This window comes from Neophocaena asiaeorientalis, unplaced genomic scaffold (genome assembly GCF_003031525.2).
Source record: "Neophocaena asiaeorientalis asiaeorientalis breed wild unplaced genomic scaffold, Neophocaena_asiaeorientalis_V1.1 scaffold55, whole genome shotgun sequence".
NCBI classification, from domain to species: domain Eukaryota; kingdom Metazoa; phylum Chordata; class Mammalia; order Artiodactyla; family Phocoenidae; genus Neophocaena; species Neophocaena asiaeorientalis.
Window position 1 is genome coordinate 310,588 of NW_020175684.1, and position 19,595 is coordinate 330,182.

The 19,595-nt window shown below is 38.0% G+C and overlaps 1 protein-coding gene across 2 annotated transcripts in view; it reads right to left on the reverse strand.

Moving 5' to 3' along the window:
• Positions 1–76: 76 nt before the first annotated feature.
• The window catches only part of BTG3 (BTG anti-proliferation factor 3), a 20,481-nt gene continuing 962 nt past the window's right edge, over positions 77–19,595 (reverse strand). The window contains exons 2-5 of one of the 2 annotated variants that reach the window (XM_024732021.1): positions 16,104–16,282; positions 11,451–11,588; positions 5,790–5,997; positions 77–754 (exon numbers count right to left, since the gene is read on the reverse strand). In XM_024732021.1, the coding sequence (XP_024587789.1) occupies positions 515–754; positions 5,790–5,997; positions 11,451–11,588; positions 16,104–16,276 (759 nt within the window). In that variant the 5' untranslated portion in view covers positions 16,277–16,282 and the 3' untranslated portion in view covers positions 77–514. The remainder of the gene's footprint in view (positions 755–5,789; positions 5,998–11,450; positions 11,589–16,103; positions 16,283–19,595) is intronic. The other variant, XM_024732022.1, reaches the window with a different exon arrangement.

Here is a 19,595-nt window from a genome sequence, read left to right on the forward strand (position 1 = left end):
TAAATATTTAATTAAACATGGAAGTGAGATACCCTTTGCCCTTTCTCCCTTTTTATGCACAGAACAGAAGCACACATTGTCATGCCTCAAACTACTTTTTATTTGCAACTACATGATTTCACGCAATTCTTCTAAACAATGACATAAAATAGATTTCCTTGTGTATAAATAACTTACATACTCTCCATAAAGTAAATGCTCAAAGGTGCTAGAACAGATCGTCCACCCCTACAGTGTTCTCATATCCAACAGAGTTGATGCACAATATATAAATACTCAAGTCCAATATTAAAAACTCAGGCACTTGACTAACTTTAATAAAGTTTCTCAAACTATATCAATATATCTAAAGTGCATATATATTTTTTAAGAAAGATTATTCTCAATAACTTCTCTATAAAAATAAGTTTGATGGTTTAGCCCATCTAACTTTACTACTTTGAGTATGAACTTTTAATATGCAGTCAGGCTTATTCTACCTTCTCTCAACATGACACCAACAGAATCAAAGCAGCTAGTGAGGTGCTAACATGTGAGGATTAATCCAGTGATTCCGGTCACAATGCATTCCAGGAGGAGGTACCCATGTTACTGGAATTGGGCGATATGGTTTATTCTTCCTTCCCTGATTTGGATAACCAAATGGAACAGGAGGAGGGTAGTGACTTTGATGACCATTCCCTCGGTACATTCCTGGTTTTTTTCTGGGTAAAGGGTGCCACATTGGAAGAGGTGGGAATATCACCTCTGAAATCTGTAAAGAAGAGAAAACAGTAAGTTAATAAAAAGAAAAAATTAGTCATGTGTTATATAAAAACTAGGTGACCTTCCAGATTACTCATTAAAGAAAAACAAAATCACCCACCCACAACCCTAAGAGTAGGTCTAAGGCACATTACTACAATCAAGTCTAAATATGTTAAAAACCTCAAATATAATAGGTGATCAATCAGCGTTTTTTCACTAAATGAGTGAAAATGAATAAACTCAAACACAGCACTCTAAAGCAACCGGGTATTTTCTGGCTATTTCAACCAAAGAAGATGAAAACACAGAATGAACAGAAGCTTGTAAGGACACATCATGTTTTAGACCACTGGTTTCCACAGCTGGCTAAAGAGTCACCGAAGAAGCTTCTAAACACAAAATGTTCATGGCCCAGCCCTGGTCTACTGAACAATATTAACAAAACTTTAGGAAGAAAGGCCAAGTATTTTGATGACACTGCAGGTGATTCTAATGTAGCCAGTTCAGCATTTTGGAAAACAGTCTTAGGTTATCCCATAAGTCAAGTGGGACATCAAGTTCACATCATTCAAAATGTTATCAGCAGTTTCAGACCTCTCTGCTCAGAATGCCACACCCTGTGACTGAGTTTCAGAGTTCTCTGATTTCTAATCTGCTCTTCCTAGCATAGGCATTTAAAAATTTATATTCTGTGTAACAGCACTGCATTCATGATAGAAAATTCAAAAGGTACAAAATTGTATACAGTGGAAAAAAGTCTCTTTATGTGATTACCAGCTACCCTCTCAGAGGCAGCTGACACTAATCAATTGTTTGATCATCTTTAGAGATATTCTGTGAATATACTTGGTATACATCTATATACACATTTATAAAAACTCACAAAATTCTGTATACTGCTTTTTGCACTTGATAAATACATCTCAGAGACATTCATCTCAGTACATAATGACTTTTTTGGTCATTTTACAGCTAGTAATGCAATGACTATGCCATAACTAAATTAACTGGTGTCTTGTTGATAGTACATTTAGGCTGCTTTCAGTCTTTTAATATCAAAAAAACAATGCACAAAAGCAAACGAAACAATGCAGCAGTGAATAACCTTAGCACAGTTAATTCTTGATTATCTACAATAATGGGGAAATAAAGAATTTAGAGTTCAAACTAATTGACCTATACTACAAACCAGTAGCAAAGTGGAATGTTTTCATTTCTTTGTACATTGGGGTGTTGATAAGCTTTTAAAACTGTCAGAAAGACACAATCCCACAGACAACCACTGATTTTTATCACCAGACTGAGTTTTCCCTGTTTGTGAACTTAAAATAAATGGAATCATGTGGCATGTATTCTTTTGTATCTGGCAAAAAATTTTTTTTTGCCACACCGCCTGGCTTGTGGGATCTTAGTTCCCCAATCAGGGATCAAACCCGCGCCCTCCGCAGTAAAAGAGGGGAGTCCTAATCACTGGACCACCAAGAAATCCCCAGCAAAATTCTTTTGCTCAATCAGATGTTTTTTAGGTCCTTCCGTATTGTGTCTATTATTAGTTCTTTCTGTTTTAATGCTATTATCCTACTGTGTGAATGAATACACAATTTCCTCCCATTCACTTGTTAATGGGTATTTGGGTGGTTTTCCTTTTTTTAATTAAACGATTATGAAAAAAGCTGTTATAAACATTCTAATATGAGGCTTTGTAGATATTTGGTTTTTTTCATTTCTCTTGTTAAATACTTAGGAGTGGAACTGTTGGGTTATAGGGCAGATGCATATTTAACTTCGTAAATGCCAGTTTTCCAAAGTGGTTATACCATTTTACACTCCCATCAACAGTTTATGAATCCAGCTGCTTCACATCCTTGCCAACATTTGGTATTGTCAGACGTTTTAATTTTAGCCATTCTGGAAGTAGTGTTTCACTGCAGTTTCAATTTGAATTTTCCTGATGACAAATAAGGTTGAGCACCTTTTTCATTTGCTTACTGGCCATTTATATAACTTCTTTTGTACAGTGTTTATTCTCATCTTTTGCCCACTGTTTTTAATTGGATCATGTCTTTTATTATTGATTTATAGGAGTGATTTTTAAAGTATATTCTGGAAACAAGTCCTTTGACAAATATATGTATTAAGAATATTTTGTCCCAGTCTATGCTTTTGCCCATTCGTTTTCTTAATGGTTTCTTTTAATTAATTAATTTATTTATATTTATTATTTGGCTGCATGGGTCTTCGTTGCTGCGCGTGGGCTTTCTCTAGTTGCAGCGAGCAGGGGCTACTCTTTGTTGCGGTGCGTGGGCTTCTCATTGAGGTGGGTTCTCTTGTTGCAGAGCACGGGCTCTAGGCACAAGGGCTTCAGTAGCTGTGGCTTGCGGGCTCTAGAGCGCAGTCTCAGTAGTTGTGGCGCATGGACTTAGTGGCTCCGCGGCACGTGAGATCTTCCCAGACCAGGGATTGAACCTGTGTCCCCTGCAATGGCAGGTGGATTCTTAACCACTGTGCCATCAGGGAAGTCCCTCAAATTAGTTTTCTAATGTATGGTATCAGGTAGCAGTTAGGTTCACTTTTATTTTTTTTTAATATATAGATTATCCAATTGTTCCAGTACTAGTTCTTATATACTTACCCTACTGAATTGCTTTGGCACTTTTATTAAAAAAAAAAAAAAAAAACGAAATTGTACATACATGGGTCTACTTCTGGGCTCTCTATCTGTTCCAATAATATATTTATATATCTTTAAATCATTATCACACTATCTTGATAAACATAATGACTTAATATTAGTGTGAGATCTCTGAGTTGATTCTCCTTTCTTTAAATTTTATCTAGAAAAAGCCTTTTGGGATTTTGATTGATAGCAACTTGAAACTATAGATCAATTCGGGGAGAAATAACATAATTTTCATTCTTAATTAGTAGAATTATCTCTGGAGGTTCCTTTCAGAAAACACAGACTCCCCTCAGAGAACAAAGCTCGGAATTACTTTGCCCATACTTTGATAACCTCTTTTTTAAGGCTCTTGGTAATGCCAGGTTCAAGATGGAAAAATGTATAGGTAAAAAAGATTAAAGTGGACCATCTGCACCAGCTTTCTACACAATGATTTTAAGAGCTATGCTTCTCAGTCATGAAATGTTTTGTAAGTGAATATAATGTCAAGGAGAAAAGCACATAAAGGACAGTTCAATTTCTATGCCTTTCTGTTATAATTTTATCCTAATAGTCTTTCAACATAGGGGAAAACAAATACAATTTAATTTTAAAAGAAAATCTAAAAATTAAAGGTCAATTTACTTGAAAAAATTAGCAGCAATCACTTCAATTTGGAATTTACATTCTTGCTTTGCTGTGTAACAAATAAAATTCTTGAGGTAAAATGAGCACACACCTGAATGAATTCCAGGCAATTTAACAACTGTAATCTGTAGTACATAATACATCATACAGAGGAAAAATATGTCCAAAATATTTATGGCCATGGTCTTAAAAATGATCCCTGAATTACAAATATTATGTTTACTTATCTATATAGGGAATCTCTTGGGAAGAATATAAAAATAACTGGTAATGAAAACCTCCATGCAAGGGCACAAGACTGGTCATTGTGGGAAGAGGAGGACGTGTCACTATTATACTCTTTTTTTTTTTTTTAAATAAATTTATTTATTTATGGCTCTGTTGGGTCTTTGTTGCTACGTGTGGGCTTTCTCTAGTTGCGGTGAGTGGGGGCTAATCAGTAGTTGTGGCCTGTGGGCTCTAGAGTGCAGGCTCAGTAGTTGTGGCACACGGGCTTAGTTGCTCGGCGGCATGTGGGATATTCCCAGACCAGGGCTCGACCCAGTGTCCCCAGCATTGGCAGGTGGATTCTTAACCACTGCACTACCAGGGAAGCCCCTATACTCTTTCATACTGTTTCAACTTTTTGTTTTGGTTTGTATTTTTTTTTAAAGCAGGTGCATATGTTGTAATATACACATATACATATACCCCTAAGAATGTGACAATCTTCAGAACTAAGCTTCCTCTCAAGCCTAGGAAGGATAATTTAACAATTAAAAAAAAAAAAAATAGGGCCTCCCTGGTGGCGCAGTGGTTGAGAGTCCGCCTGCCAATGCAGGGGACGTGGGTTCGTGCCCCGGTCCAGGAAGATCCCACATGCCGCAGAGCGGCTGGGCCCGTGAGCCATGGCCGCTGAGCCTGCGCGTCCGGAGCCTGTGCTCTGCAACGGGAGAGGCCACAACAGTGAGAGGCCTGCGTACCGCAAAATAAATAAATAAATAAAAAATTAAGAACTCAAAAATTAAGTTATACTGAAAGGATGTTCATTATATAAATGTATCCTGGATTTAAAGGTTCAGTTTCTCATACTCATGATACTCTGATTTCTTACTCATTAAGGTCTAAATTCTCATTTTAGCCCAAATCAAACCCTACCGGAAACCTGGTATGTTTAATTATGTCTAATTAAGGCCAAATTAATAAAAATAGGTATATTTAAAAATATACTCAAAATTAGAAAAACTACACGTACAGAATAAGGCTCAACTCAAAGGACTTCTTTAAATTTTAGTATTAATAGCTATATGACTCTTTAAATGTTAAAGCAAAGAAAGATATTGTTTTGGCTTGAGTGAAAAATTAAAGAATAATTTAGTGAGGTTTCTCTTTAATTATAGAAAGGGAAAGAACATGAAAGTTAGGTACAAATTGGAAGTGTTAAAGGCTACAAAAAAATGAGTAGCTATTTTTGAATGCAATAAGGATTTTTAAAACATCAGGAATGTTTTATCACCATTATTTTTCTATTGTTTTTACAATGTATTCATCCCACTTATTTAGTAAAGCAGACCTTTGATAATATGACTCAGGATGCCTATTTCATCTCAGAGGTAGCAGCTTCCCCTTAGCGTGGGAAGGCAAGAACTGTGATCCAGAATTTCAACTCAGAAACTGGGCAACATAAGCAGGACTACCTAGAATGCCCTTGCAAGCCTTGCTCATGACCTTCAATATGGAGCCACTTCATAGTTACCTGGTACACGGGGCTGGGGGTCGCAGCCACTGAATTGGGTTTCACTTCTACTTCCTTACTTGTTTCTTCATCTGAAGAAGAGGACCCTGAATGATAATCAGAGGTAACCTTATCAAGGGCCCTGGTCACTTTCTTGGAAATCTCATCCTTGTTCTCATCCTCATTTTCAAAGCTGGCAACAATGAATGCGTTGTTTTTCTCTCCATACCTAAGAATAAAAAAACCAAAAAACTTACACACCTTGAAGTCACATCAACAAAGCAGGGAATGTCCACAAAAACAACTGAACAGGTCTGGACATGCCATCAGTTCCAAGCAAAGAAGGAACCCTCCCAGAACTTGATTCTACATCTATAGTATCCTAACCCAGCTCCATGCCAACAGGCAGGCCACAATTTTCTACTCCTGGTCTATTAAAGTACAAATAAAAAGTGACCTCATTCTCTTTTCCAATTTTCTTTTCTACTGCCTCCTGACAAAATTAGTTGTCTACGATATCAGAGAAACTCATTGTTTTGATTACATTTTTGTACGTACCACTGAAACTGGCCATACAGAACTTTCTAACAAATTTTTAACTGACCCTTATAACAGATCCTAGTAATTCAAGTCAAAAATCAACCAGACATTTCCTATGGGATTTACTTTTACCACGATTAAATAAAAAAGAGGCCTCTGTTTCCTATATCCACACTGACAAAAACGAGAACTGAGGCAATTGTTGAAGTACTACTGTTGAGGAAAATAAAAGGATTTTGCTTGAATTATACTGCTGATTTCATAGAGATTCCTATGATAAATGCTTACCCCCATCTTATTTTTTTTAAATTAAGCAAACGTTTTTATCCTTCCAAAACATTTTTAAAGCTTTGATCTAAGAAAAATAATTGTCAGAACATGTAACTTCGGCTGTTGGGTACTAGAAAAAAGGAAAATAAATTCTGCAATAAGGGAAAATAGCACAACACACAGTAAAACTAGGAGTTTTCATTGAGAGGACAGAGGAGAAACCCACAAATCCATTCAAATAGATTGCACAACATAATATGAAACAATTTCTAGGAAGTGTTAGGACAAAGGAAATGAATTGTTAAGCAGTCTTACATAGCATGTAATTAAAGTTAAACAAAGTGATTCTAAGCTTAAAAATATAAAAACATCAACAGAAAATAGGGTTAATTGACTGATGTCAATTAATTTCATTCATGATAATTCTTATCTCAAATTATTTCTGAATCAGGATTGTATCTACAATTAAGTAAAAGGCCTAACTGCAACAAAGCCTTTGAAAGTTTAAATGGCAATCAAGTAGTCTCACAGGTGAGTTCTGTTTCTTTCAACTGTGCTATCTTCCTTTCTCATAGGCTGGATGAGGCCATAAATGCAATCTAAATATGGTACATAATTTCCTTTTCTATTCTTTTTCAGTCTCTCTCATAAAAGGAGTTGCTGCAGGATGGTGGAAAGAGCACTAGACATGTTTCTGGTTCTGTTCTGTCATTAACTAGCTCTGTTACCAGGTGCAAGTTATTTAATCTCTCCCGGCCTTAGTTTCCTATCTGCAGAGTGAGGAAGCTGAAGATAGCTGGATAGTGGTTAGTCTTCAGCTGGTGATTCTTCTTAGAAGATGCCTGAACAGTGGGAAGGGTTCTTCACAACACAGAATTCATGAAGTATAATTTCAAGATTACTTGGCCTTGGGTTGTAGCAGTGGAAATCTACCCCTTGGTCCTCTCCAGGTTTAAAGACGCAACAAATTTCAATAAAATCAAAGGTTAATTCATATATTAATACCAGCAGTATTAACAATGGGCTTAGGCCTACCTTCAGTATTGCCCATTAATGGAGTCAAAATTCAAGCAAAACAGAAAGGCAAGAAATTTGAGAAAAATCCCTGCCTCTGTAGAAACAGAAATCTAATCCAAGGGCAGACATCTAATGATTGAAGGATCAGCTTTATTAACTCAGGTTTCTTCGACACTCAAGCTCAGTTAGGTTCTGCATTTTTCCCGTGGTAGTATTTTGGTATGAGGGCTCTCTTCAGGGTAAGTGAAGCTACTTACTATATTACTGTAACATTAGAACGTGCAGTTAATTCCTCAGAATTCGTAATGGACAACTTTTAAATTTTCCAAATTTCAATGACACACTGCTAAAACATTCAGGTCTACTGAGTTAATTTGAAACAAATCAATAGTATCTATTGCTCTTTATCAGGAAAAGAAAGGATTACAGAAATTACGAACAAACACACCAAAAAGTGTAGAATATTGAGTAGATAATAAAGCTGCCAGCTATTTGCAGGCCTTCTTATAGGATCTGTTGTCTATTCAGTATCTTCTAAAATATTTCACTTAGTGAAATATTTCTAACTATATAACACTTTGCACTCTTCCAATATTTATCCTGATGGAGTAACTATGAAGAATGTTCTCTTTGAGTGCATTTCAATTTTTTTCATAACCTTAGTCTTTAGTATACCAATGAGTTATTATTTTTAATGACTCAGATATTTATTCAATTATATAACTGCTATATCAGCTTTAATTTTCAGAATAGTTCCAGTTTTGGTCCAAAAGCACTAATATCTCAGTCTCCTCTGTTAATTTATAGCAATTACCTCTACCCAATCACTAACAGGTCTGTCTTTCTGGGATTTCTATCATTACTGAATGAGCACTCATATTCTGAAAATATCAATAATTTCTATTAACTGTGAAAAACCTCACATCATAGCCAATTTGGAGCAAAATTCTGATCATATATAAAATAATTAGAAGGCTACTGAATGCAAAGATTTTGTTATATTAACAAGACTAAAGCACAGTAATTTTTTATTATCTGGCATCATCAAGTAATGAAGTATCCACTTAAGTAGAATGTCCATGTAACTAAAGCTTTTATCTTCAGGTACCAAGATGTAGTTTAAGCATTTCAAATAAATATGTCCAAAATGTTTATATAATTAGCCAACTTCATAAACATCCCTGGATATGGAAACTTTTCCCTAATGACTTAAGATCGTTGTATTAAGTATTCATTATTTGATGTTGTGATAATACATTTGGGTCAACTCTTTTGCTTTTTTGTTCCTGCCTCTATGTCAGACAATTATTTTTTTTTGTAGCTTTATGACAACAGTATCCTGGGGGATTGGTTCCAGGACCATCCCTGCCTCCCTCCAATACCAAAATCTGTGGATGCCCAAGTACCTTAAATAAAATGGCATGGTACTTGCATACAAACTATGCACACCCTCCCATACACTTTAAATCATGTCTAGATTTACTTATCATATCTAATACAATGTAAATGTTATATAAATAGTTGCATGGCATGGCAAATTCAAGTTTTGCTTTTTGGAACTTCTTTCCCCCCCTCCCCCCAAATATTTTTGAACTAAAGTTGGTTGAATGCATGGATGTGGAACCCTCAGATACAGAAGGCCAACTGTACTAGGAACAATCCCCTTTCAAATGCCACGTAATTTTTTATGGGCTGAAAAACTACACAACTAACTTAAAAGAACTGTGTGTTAAGTAAGAGTAAATCATGATCAAAGTGTGGGCCTCATAAAAAGTAAACATTTCAATATAGTAACTTTGTGATAGCTATTTCTTGTATACTGAGGTCTTCTGCAGGGATTCATTCAGTGGTCCAAGTCTATAAAACAAAGTCTGATCCTGGCCTACGGTAAGTGCTTAATTAGTCCCAGACTCTAAAAATGTTTGACCTTCTTAGACCAAAAATTGAGGTATCTTGCTCTTCCTTTTTCTGAGAAGTAAGTATTGGAGAATCTACTACCTACACCCGGTTTCCCAAAGCAATAAGCTTATATAAGCCACCAGCTTATATCAAGCAGCTCCAGGGTGGTCCAGAAAATTGTTGTAGGATTGCCATGTATTTTTCCAACATGTCTTCACCACCACTTTCATTGCTGGAGATCAGGTCAAAGGCTATGACCACCTTTGGAACATACTAGGGTTGCATCAAACAGCACCTCTACTATAATCAATGGGTGAACTGTACCTTTAAACCAAAGAGAAAACCCTAAAGGAACAGCTGTAGGAAATTACTCACAGGGGTTCCATGCATCTATTTATCCTGTTCCTCCTGCCTGGAAATGTCCTTCCAACCTTGTCATCTAGTCAACTGCAACTCATCCTTCCCCACTCAGCTCAAGTATCACCTACTCTACAGTCAGCCCTCCATATCCATGGGTTCTGCATCCATGCATTCAACCAACCACAGACCAAAAACATTTGGGGAGAAACAATCCAGAAAGTTCCTAAAAGCAAAACTTGAATTTTTTTCAATTCAAGCAACTATTTACATAGCATTTGCATTGTACTTACAACTATTTACACAGCATTTACATTGCATTAGGTACTATAAGAAATCTAGAGATGATTTAAAGTATATGGGATGTTATGCATAGGTTATATGCAAATACTACACTATTTTATATAAGGGACTTGAGCACCCGAGGATATTGCCTCTGTGTGTGTGCATGTGGCCGGGGCGGGGGCATGTTCTGGAACTAATCCCTCACCAATACCAAGGGCTGACTATAGTCTTTCCTGAGGCAGTGAATTTCTCCTTTGTGCCACCAACTACTGCATTTTGTACATAATTCTATTATAGCACAAATCACACTCTGTTGTAATCTGCTTTTTCTTTCTTCTCCCTTATTACACTCTGAACTACCTGAATGTCACTTTCATTTTTTAAAAACCCTACAACTAAGAATGCCTGGTCCAAAATGAGTATTTTTATTTTATTTATTTATTTATCTGTTTATCTATGGCTGTGTTGTGTCTTTGTTGCTGCGCGCGGGCTTTCTGTAGTTGCGGGGAGCGGGGGCTACCCTTCGTTGCGGTCCACGGGCTTCTCATTGCAGTGGCTTCTCTTGTTGCAGAGCATGGGCTCTAAGCACGTGGGCTTCAGTAGTTGCAGCACTTGGGCTCAGTAGTTGTGGCGCATAGGCTTAGTTGCTCCACAGCGTGTGGGATCTTCCTGGACCAGGGCTCAAACCCGTGTCCCCTGCCTTGGCAGGCCGATTCTTAACCACCGCACCACCAGGGAAGCCCACAATGAGTATTTTTAGAATGAAGTTCAATTAGATTTCATACCTAACACTCACTTTTTACAATTCTGCTCATTAGGAGACAAGAAATAATTTCCATTATGAAAATAAAACCATGAAAATATCACTCAGCCACTTAAAAACCAAAAAGGGGGAGGGAGGCAAGAGTAGAAACAAACAGAAACAGAAATCAACCAAAAGTTAATATCCAGTATTATTTGGGATTAGCGTCTTTCCTAATTTGAAGAGGGGAAAGACAAGGGCACCACCAATGAAAGAAGATATAATTGACCTATAGGGAGTCTAGGTGTCTAAATTCTACAATTGAGTTCTTGGTAAAGCTCTAAAAAAAAACCCTGCTCTATCAGTTTTTGAGTTTCTTTAGCTGTAAAACAGGAACGTAACCAGTCTTTCACTATCACCTCCAAGAAGAATAGTTTACAAAATTCACAGCTGAGAAAGCCAAACAACCAGCTCCTGGCTATAAAAATACATGTGTAGGCAGTACCTGAGAGAATTTCATAAAATCAGTTCCAGCATGGTAATCAGTTAAGCTGCCAAACTCAAGAACTCACCGACAGCACACCTCACATGGGTCCACCCATAGAGTGAGTTCCTTTGGCAAGCCCAGGTCACTGTACAAAATGCAGCTGTTCTCACACGCTTTCAGGACATCAGGATCAACTCTCTGAAACTTATTGACACGAATGCATCTACAACAAAGTGGAGTAATGTTAATAGCTTTAAATAAATGTAAATCAGAAACTTTGTTATATCTATTAGTTTTTGCCAACATGAATTTAAAAAAATTAAATGAACCCTGGCAAAGAACCCAGGAATATCTATCCTAAATAGATAATAAATCTGAACTAAAGGCAAAGAGGCAGCAGCATCATCAAGACTACCCAGCCTGGTGGAAAGAAGAGTCTGTGTGAGCACAGGGAAATCACTAGAACTGGCTCTACTTCATTTCACACAGAAACTACTCAATCTCACACGTACATTAAATGAGCAAGGAGTATGAAAGTTGCAAGAAATTACTTAGAGCTTTGAAGTAAAAGTTTTAATAGGTCAAATTCCTATATAACAAAATCTCCAACTCACAAAAGACCTCGACCAATGGTTCAAATAATATTTGGAAATTCTTGTGACAAGTTTTGATCTGTTGTTACCTTGCTTAAGAAGGGTATCCTATGCCTTACCTATAATTGTTCTCTAAATACCGAATCAGTCAAGGACACAGAACCATTCATACCATGTACTTAAGATTAAAATATAATCCAGGGACTTCCTTGGTAGTTCAGTGGTTAAGAATCCGTCTTCCAATGCAGGGGATGCGGGTTTGGTCCCTGATCGGGGAACTAAGACCTCACACCACAACTACTGAGCCGGTGCACTCTGGAGCCCGCATGCCGTGATGAGAGAGAAGCCCGCGCACCGCAACAGAAGATCCTGCATGCCACAACTAAGACCCGATGCAGCCAAATAAATTAATTAGAAAAAAAATCCAAAAGTGTTATTGGCTTATTTCACTTAACCTCTGTTACTCGAGTTTTCTTTCTTTTTTTTTTAAGTTATTGAAAGAGAGAAAAAAATTCAAAACCACTAAAGACTGTTCCTTTTTTTTTTTTGGTCGCACCACATGGCTTGCAGGGATCTTAGTTCCCCAACCAGGAATCTAACCCATGCCCACAGCAGTGAAAGCACAGAGTCCTAACCACTGGACTGCCAGGGAATTCCCATCTGTTCCAATTTTTCTAACCTAAGAAATACCATTCACAGCTACCTATCAGAATGCTCAAAGATGGTTCTCAGTATGAATGCAAAAATACCTATTAAAATAAGTATTCTGCTTACATAGAGAAACGTTAGCTACAATGAAAGTATTTATTGCCTACAACTAAGAAATCAATCAAGAGAACCCAGGTTTTAGTATGAGTCCTGAGTACTAGTATTATTAGGTGAATTTAGATTAAGTCATTTTACTTCTCCAAAAATATGGAAAATATAAGTTAATTGACAAATACTGATTATATCACTAAATACAATACTGTAACATCAACAGAATAAGGTACTATTTAAATTTTTTTTAAGTTTAATTATTAGTTAATTTCAACTTTCATTTAAAACAGTGAAAAAAGTTCTCATTAGGTAATAGCTAATATGTATTTCTAAATAATAATAACAACTCTTTTTGAAGGTTTACCATGCAACGGAGAGTCTTCTGAATGCTCTGCATGTACAGGCATACCTCAGACATTGCAGGTTTGGTTCCAGACCACAGCAATAAAGCGAGTATCTCAATAGAGCTAGTCACACAAATTTTTGGTTTCCCAGTATATATAAAAGTTGTATTACAGTACACTGTAGTCTATTAAGTGTGCAATAGCATTATGTCTAAAAAACAATGTACATAGCTTAATTAAAAACTACTTTATTGCTAAAAAATGGTAACCATTTGAGCCTTCACCAAGTCTTTGTAACAGTAACACCAAAGATCAGTGATCACAGATCACCAAAACAAATATAATAATGAAAAAGTTTGAAATACTCTTAAGAATTACCAAAATGTGACAGAGACACAAAGTGAGCAACTGCTGTTGGAAAACTGGCACTGACAGCCTTGCTCAATGCAGCTGCACAAACCTTCAGTTTATAAAAAACGCAATGTCTGTGATGCACAATAAAGCAAAGCACAATAAAATAAGGTATGCCTATGTTAACTTTTTAAATTTTCACAATGATCCTGTGAGTTAGATACTATTTTCTCCACTGTAAAAAAGAAAGGAGGCAGAGAGAGTTTGAGTAACTTGCCCAAAATTACACAGCTAGAAAGTAATGAATCCAGAGCTCAGATCCAGACGAGATGCCAAAGTTCACTTTATTAAACAACCCTATCATGCCTGTACTTATCATAACATCACCGTTAACAATTTAGCAAATTCAGAGTAAAAAAAAAAAATATTTTAAGCCATGTAAGATACTCTTTATTCCTTTCTATAAGATGGTCCTATGTTATAGATTCTTAATGTTGTGTAGGTTGATTCAAAAGTCCCACGTGCACCAGGATCAAAAGCAATTAAGTGTAAGGTAGACCTTAGATGTATGTGTTTGTTTTTTTTATCTACAATGCGGGAGATGTAGGCTCTAAGCTTAAAAAAATATATGTAAATATAGATGCTTAAATAGAGACTCGCTTCAACAAAATTTGCATACCTTACATATTTTTATGCTATTTTTTTCACTCTAGATACTGCGACGATTTACCCATTAACCACTCTGCAAAAACAAGATTTTAAAAGCTGCATAAAAATAGTCCATTGTTTACTTAATGTTGACAGTGTAGCGCTTTCCAATTTTTTTGCAATTATAAAGTGTAAGAAATATCCATATTCATACATATTTGTCTGCATTTCTGATTATGCTTCTAGAATAGATTTTAGGAGATTTACTTTTCAAAGACTGTGAATATTTTTATAGATCTTGATAATGTTACCAAATTGCTCTTATTTGTATAAGAGAAACATACCTCCCTGCAGAGAAACATACTAATTTATAAAAACTTTAGAAGAAAAAGAACTTTACGGATTGAAGAGTCTACTAACCCTGGTTAAGCCTATAGTCTATTCATTTTTATAAAAGAAACGACCCACAATTAACTCTAATAGTTTTCTACTTCAAAGACGGCTTCAAAATGACTCAATAATGATACTTCTGATTATATGCCAATTTAATCCTGTGGATAACTTTTTTCCTCAAGTTTTTAGAATTAATGGAAATAAAATTGTACACTGTCTGACCTTTAAGCATTTACTTGATAGTGTCTCCTTTTTCAGTAATAGTACGGTGGCTTGGCACTTCCAAAAGCCTTAGTCCAATGTCAATTATATCAGTGTAAAAAGCTTGAACAGCTTTAATTCACAAAAGCTGTTCACTCTATCAGAAATGAAGATGTGCAGAAAAAATTAAGAGAATCAAGTGAGAGGATAAAAAACAGTAACTTGAGTGCTTTATATAGAACATCCACATTTCTACTTTCACTCACCACATTTTCCAATATACTAGGAAACCTCTTTGGATAGAAATGAAGAGGAAAATATATCAATTACTTTGATTCTTTTCTTTTCAACAGATCATATGCTCACCTGGCTTTTAGCAAATGAGAACTAAACAAATCATGTTTTCACCTCCCTTGCACACTCCGTGAACAGTCTTACCCTTTCAAGAGCTCAGCGACTGAAAGGAAGTGCTTTTTACTGTGAAGGGCTGATTTGTGGAGGAATCTTTGGGGACAGCAATATGCATAAATAAAAGAATTTCTGTATTCATGATAGTCACAACTGTTCCACTTTTATTTTTTTGGTCACATCCACAAATGGGGCATGGTTTGAACAGCTGAGTTTAGCAGAATATTCTCAACTCGGGTTCCCAAGTAGTCACATAAATACTAAAGAGTGAGCATGCCAGAACATGTTTTACAGGAGGCTGCTCTTCTTTAAACTGTAAATGTAACATAAACCACAGTACAAAAGATAGCTGGGAGTGAGAATTGCCTTCACTCTCAGAGACAAGGCTGTGGGAGGACTGTGGTATACAGAAAGCTCATAAGAATTTAGAGTCAGTGAGACCTGAATTCAAATCCCAGAGCTAATATTTACCAGTTGTGAATCATAGGTAAGTTACCTTCATCTATAAAATGGTTACAATGGCTTCTACCACAACGAATTATGCACAGTACAAATGAAATTATTCCTGTGTCAAGAACATGTTAGGTGTCTAATAATCTTAGTTCTCATTTGCCAAAAAACTTCTAACACGTAACATGTAATTTACTTTTAAATACAAGGAACTCATTTCCCTCAACCCTTACCATGCCCCCTTTTAAGTGATAGTTTTAGGGGTTCTCTACAATTGGGAAAGCCCTCAACTACCTGTGATACTTAAAGAAAAACACTCAGGAACCACACTATGACCACAAGACTAACTCCCATGAGCCTATACTATTGGCCCCCCAAGTCCAGGCAGTGGGACTCGAACAACGAATACTTGTATTTTAAAGTGAATAAGGAAAAAATAAAACTGACACACTCCTGAGTTGGGTATTTTGCAGATAAACTGTGAAAGGCATGTACTGGACACACCCATCATTCCTCTGGCCTGGCACTCATTTGAGGAGCTGATCAGCCTCTTCATTTAGTCCAATCTAACTGTCCAAGCTATTCCTTTACCTGTAGGCCTGTCCTTTTGATGGTTTTTCCGGATACCAGTGATTTTTATATTTTTCTTGAAGTATTAGAGTCAATTTCTCAGCAAACCTCTCGACTGCTTCTTTTTTCAACTTATCATGTTTTCGAACTAGCCTTGTGAAAAAGAAGACTACGGCAGCAATTTCGTTCTTCATCTTTCCCTGCAAAGATAAAATAGTTTTTCTCAAAAAACCAAAACATCAAAACTTGAAGATAAAGCTCTGCAAAATATCCCTCCTTTACAGCAGCACCCCTTCCTCCTTCTAATTTTATCTTGTTTCACTGGTTCATATCTGGAGTAGGGAACAGTCACTAATTTATGCCATAAAGACCTTATTATAAAATACTGTTCAAGAGTCTTATCACCTAGCTTTGTAAAGGAGTTCAGTAAAGAGAGCACACCAAATTGCTCCTGTTAGCTAAAATAAAATCAGAGATATCACTCAAAGAGAAGCATTACAATGATACCATTATATAGTTTTTACTTAAATGTGTCAATATTTAGCTACAATAATTCAAGTTTAAAGTTCTATGAAATAACTTGTATTTTAAAACATAAAAAAGTCCACTTTAAAATCCAGTATTGTAGAGCCACTACTTTGGCAGTTCCTAAAAAGGTCAGATATATAGCTACCATATGACCCAGCAATTCTACTCCTAGCTGTATACCCAAGAGAAATGAAACCATATGTTCACACAAAAACTTGTACACAAATGTCCACAGAAACATTATTCATAACTAAAAAGTAGAAATAAACTAAATGTTGATCAACTGATAAATGGACAAATAAAGTGTAGTATATTATTCAGCAACAAAAAGAAATGACATGCTGATATGTGCTACAACATGTATGAAACTTGAATACATTATGCGAAGGGAAAGAAGCCAAAAGACCAAATACTGTATGACACCAATTATATGAAATGTCCAGAATAAGCAAATCTATATAAACAGAAAGTAGATTAGTGGCCTAGGGGTAGGAGGATGGGGGGGAAGGAGTGATGTCAGTGAGTATAAGATTTCCTTTTGAGGTGATGAAAATGTCCTAAAATTGACTGTGCTGATGGTTGTACAACTCTGTGAATGTACTAAAACCGAAGACCTGTACATTTTAAATGTGTGAATCGTATAGTATGTGAATTATATTTCAATAAAGCTGTTATACACAAAGAAAAAAAATCCATTATCAAGCTTCTGTAAGCACTCTTTCAAGAACAGAGATATATTTACCTAAAAAATATGACCAAAAAACCCCAGCTCTATCAAAACATATTTAAGAGAGTGGAAATTCAGGGTCATTCACAGAAAATCTAAAAGAAATAATCAGAGATTCAGCTGCATATTGGAACTGCCTCAAGAAGGGCTCTTTTTAAATGACAGATCTGATTTATCACTGATTAATGCATAAAGGCAAAAACCTTGTACTGGGATTGTTTCGATGTATATTCTGTCTTTGCTTGATGAGCTCATTTATTTGGCTGCTGTAAGTAACTTGGAGTTATTCAGATGCTGCGTTTATTAAGCAACATCACCTTTTCAGAGCCAATTATTAAAGACATACAGCCCCTGTTACGTTTAGTGCAAAAATTGACCAACCCAGCCTATAGTTTGTGTTCTTTCACATTTAAAAAATACAGCTGATTCTGTTAGCTTCCTTTTTCTTTTCTCAAAGTTGCTCTTAAAGTCCGTCTTCATAAGATTCCTTTCCTCCTTGTGCAAATTCAAACAAGGGACCTCAGTGTGAAATAAATTCTATATGTTATTTGAGAGGTGTGCTGGCAGCCATGGCCACCCTGATGCTAGATGGGAAGACACCCAGACCTTCCTCCTGGAAACCCTAGAATGCCAAGTCTACCTTCTATGGCCAGCTGCACACAACCCCAGCCCTCCACAACTGCTGTGCAGCCTCTTCCTGAAAAAATGTCAGCCATTTCCACTTATAAAGCTATATTTATACTCCACCACGTTATGATGGAAAAGAAAACCCACTGCAATTTAATACATGGTTTGGGATGAAACTTGCTGATAGAACTCCATTAGCCTCCACCCCACCAAAGAAAACTAGAAAGGTACTCAATCCCTAACTAGCTCATTCTCCTTATTCATTAAATTGGCCAACTATGTTCCACATATCTGAGTTTTGTTTTCCTTTTATTTTTTCTTCTCTGTTTCATATCAAAAAATAAAAGGAAGAAAGGAAGGAAAAGAACCACTTAGTGGTGGCTTTGGGTTGTAACACAAGATGAGTCATATGGAATTACTTTTTTTTTTTTCAGTTTGAGGGAATGATGCCTGGAAGAGCTGAGAATTTAACCCACCTCCACCGGTCAGTATTCTAGGAGTACCAAAAGGGCAGCCCTAGAGGGGAGAGTTATGAGGTCAGGGAGAGAGAAACCAGAAGCCAGCAGGGCCAAGAAGCCCTTAGGCGCCCCGAGTAAGTCGCCGCAATTTCTCCACCCACACTCGGAGCGAAAAGCTCCCATTTTAAACATCGCACGGTGACGTCATCCTCGGACGTAGTCACCGAGGCGGCTGCCCCTCAAGTTCTACTTTGTTCCACAGGGTCCTCTGCTCACGGCGGCGGGGAGAGAACCCAAAGGAAAACCCAGTCCTGCCTTCCAGGAGTTCATAACTTTGTACTTTTCCCTCTCTTGTAACGAAGAGCTTCATCGCGGCCGTTTCTAGAAACAAGTATTTCTCCCGACAGACATTCCCAAGGTTGCGGAAGGGGGGGTGGCGGGGGGAGGTCCCGGCCGCGGGGGGTGACGAGCCCTCGACCAGGCTCCGCGGCGACACAAAGCGGGCTCTGGACCCCGAGCGACAGGATTCCCACGGGGCCGGGAGTTGGGCTTTGTAAGCCATCCAAGCCTGCTGCTCGGCACTCGCGCTTGGGTTTGAAGAGCGCCGGGTGAGTAGGCACCAAACGTCCCCACCCACTCTTGGAAGAACGGCCTGCACGCGCGTCCAACTTCTGCAATCGCGGGTTTTCCTGAGTTAAGGGGGCAGCGCCCCGAGCCCCCTTCCCTTCCTCCCGCGAACAGCCTCGCAGGGTCCGCAGCCCCGAGGAAGGCTCCAGCCTCCGGCAGCTCCGGGTTCAAGGACCGGGCTCCCCTCAGGCGCGACTCCCCCCCGCCCACCCAGACAGCGAGCCGGATTCCCGGCTCCAGAAAACCCACAGACGCGGAGGGGGAGGGGGCGTGGGCAGGCGCAAGGCTGTCGCCCCCCGCGAGCAGAAGGTAACGCGCGGTGAAAACGTGGCAGGAGCCTCGAGGCGGCGTCTCCTCCGTCGCGATGCCGCTGAGGGTCCCGCGGAAACGCTCGCGGGCCGCCCCCCTCCGTCCCCAGCCCTTCCTTCGCGCCGGGCCAGAGCCGATGCAAGCAGGTTCGACCCCGCACTCCTCCTGGTTCCCCCGCGCGCTGCCCGCCCGCGAGCCTTCGACGTGGCCGCAAAGGCGCCCGGACCACCCTCCTCC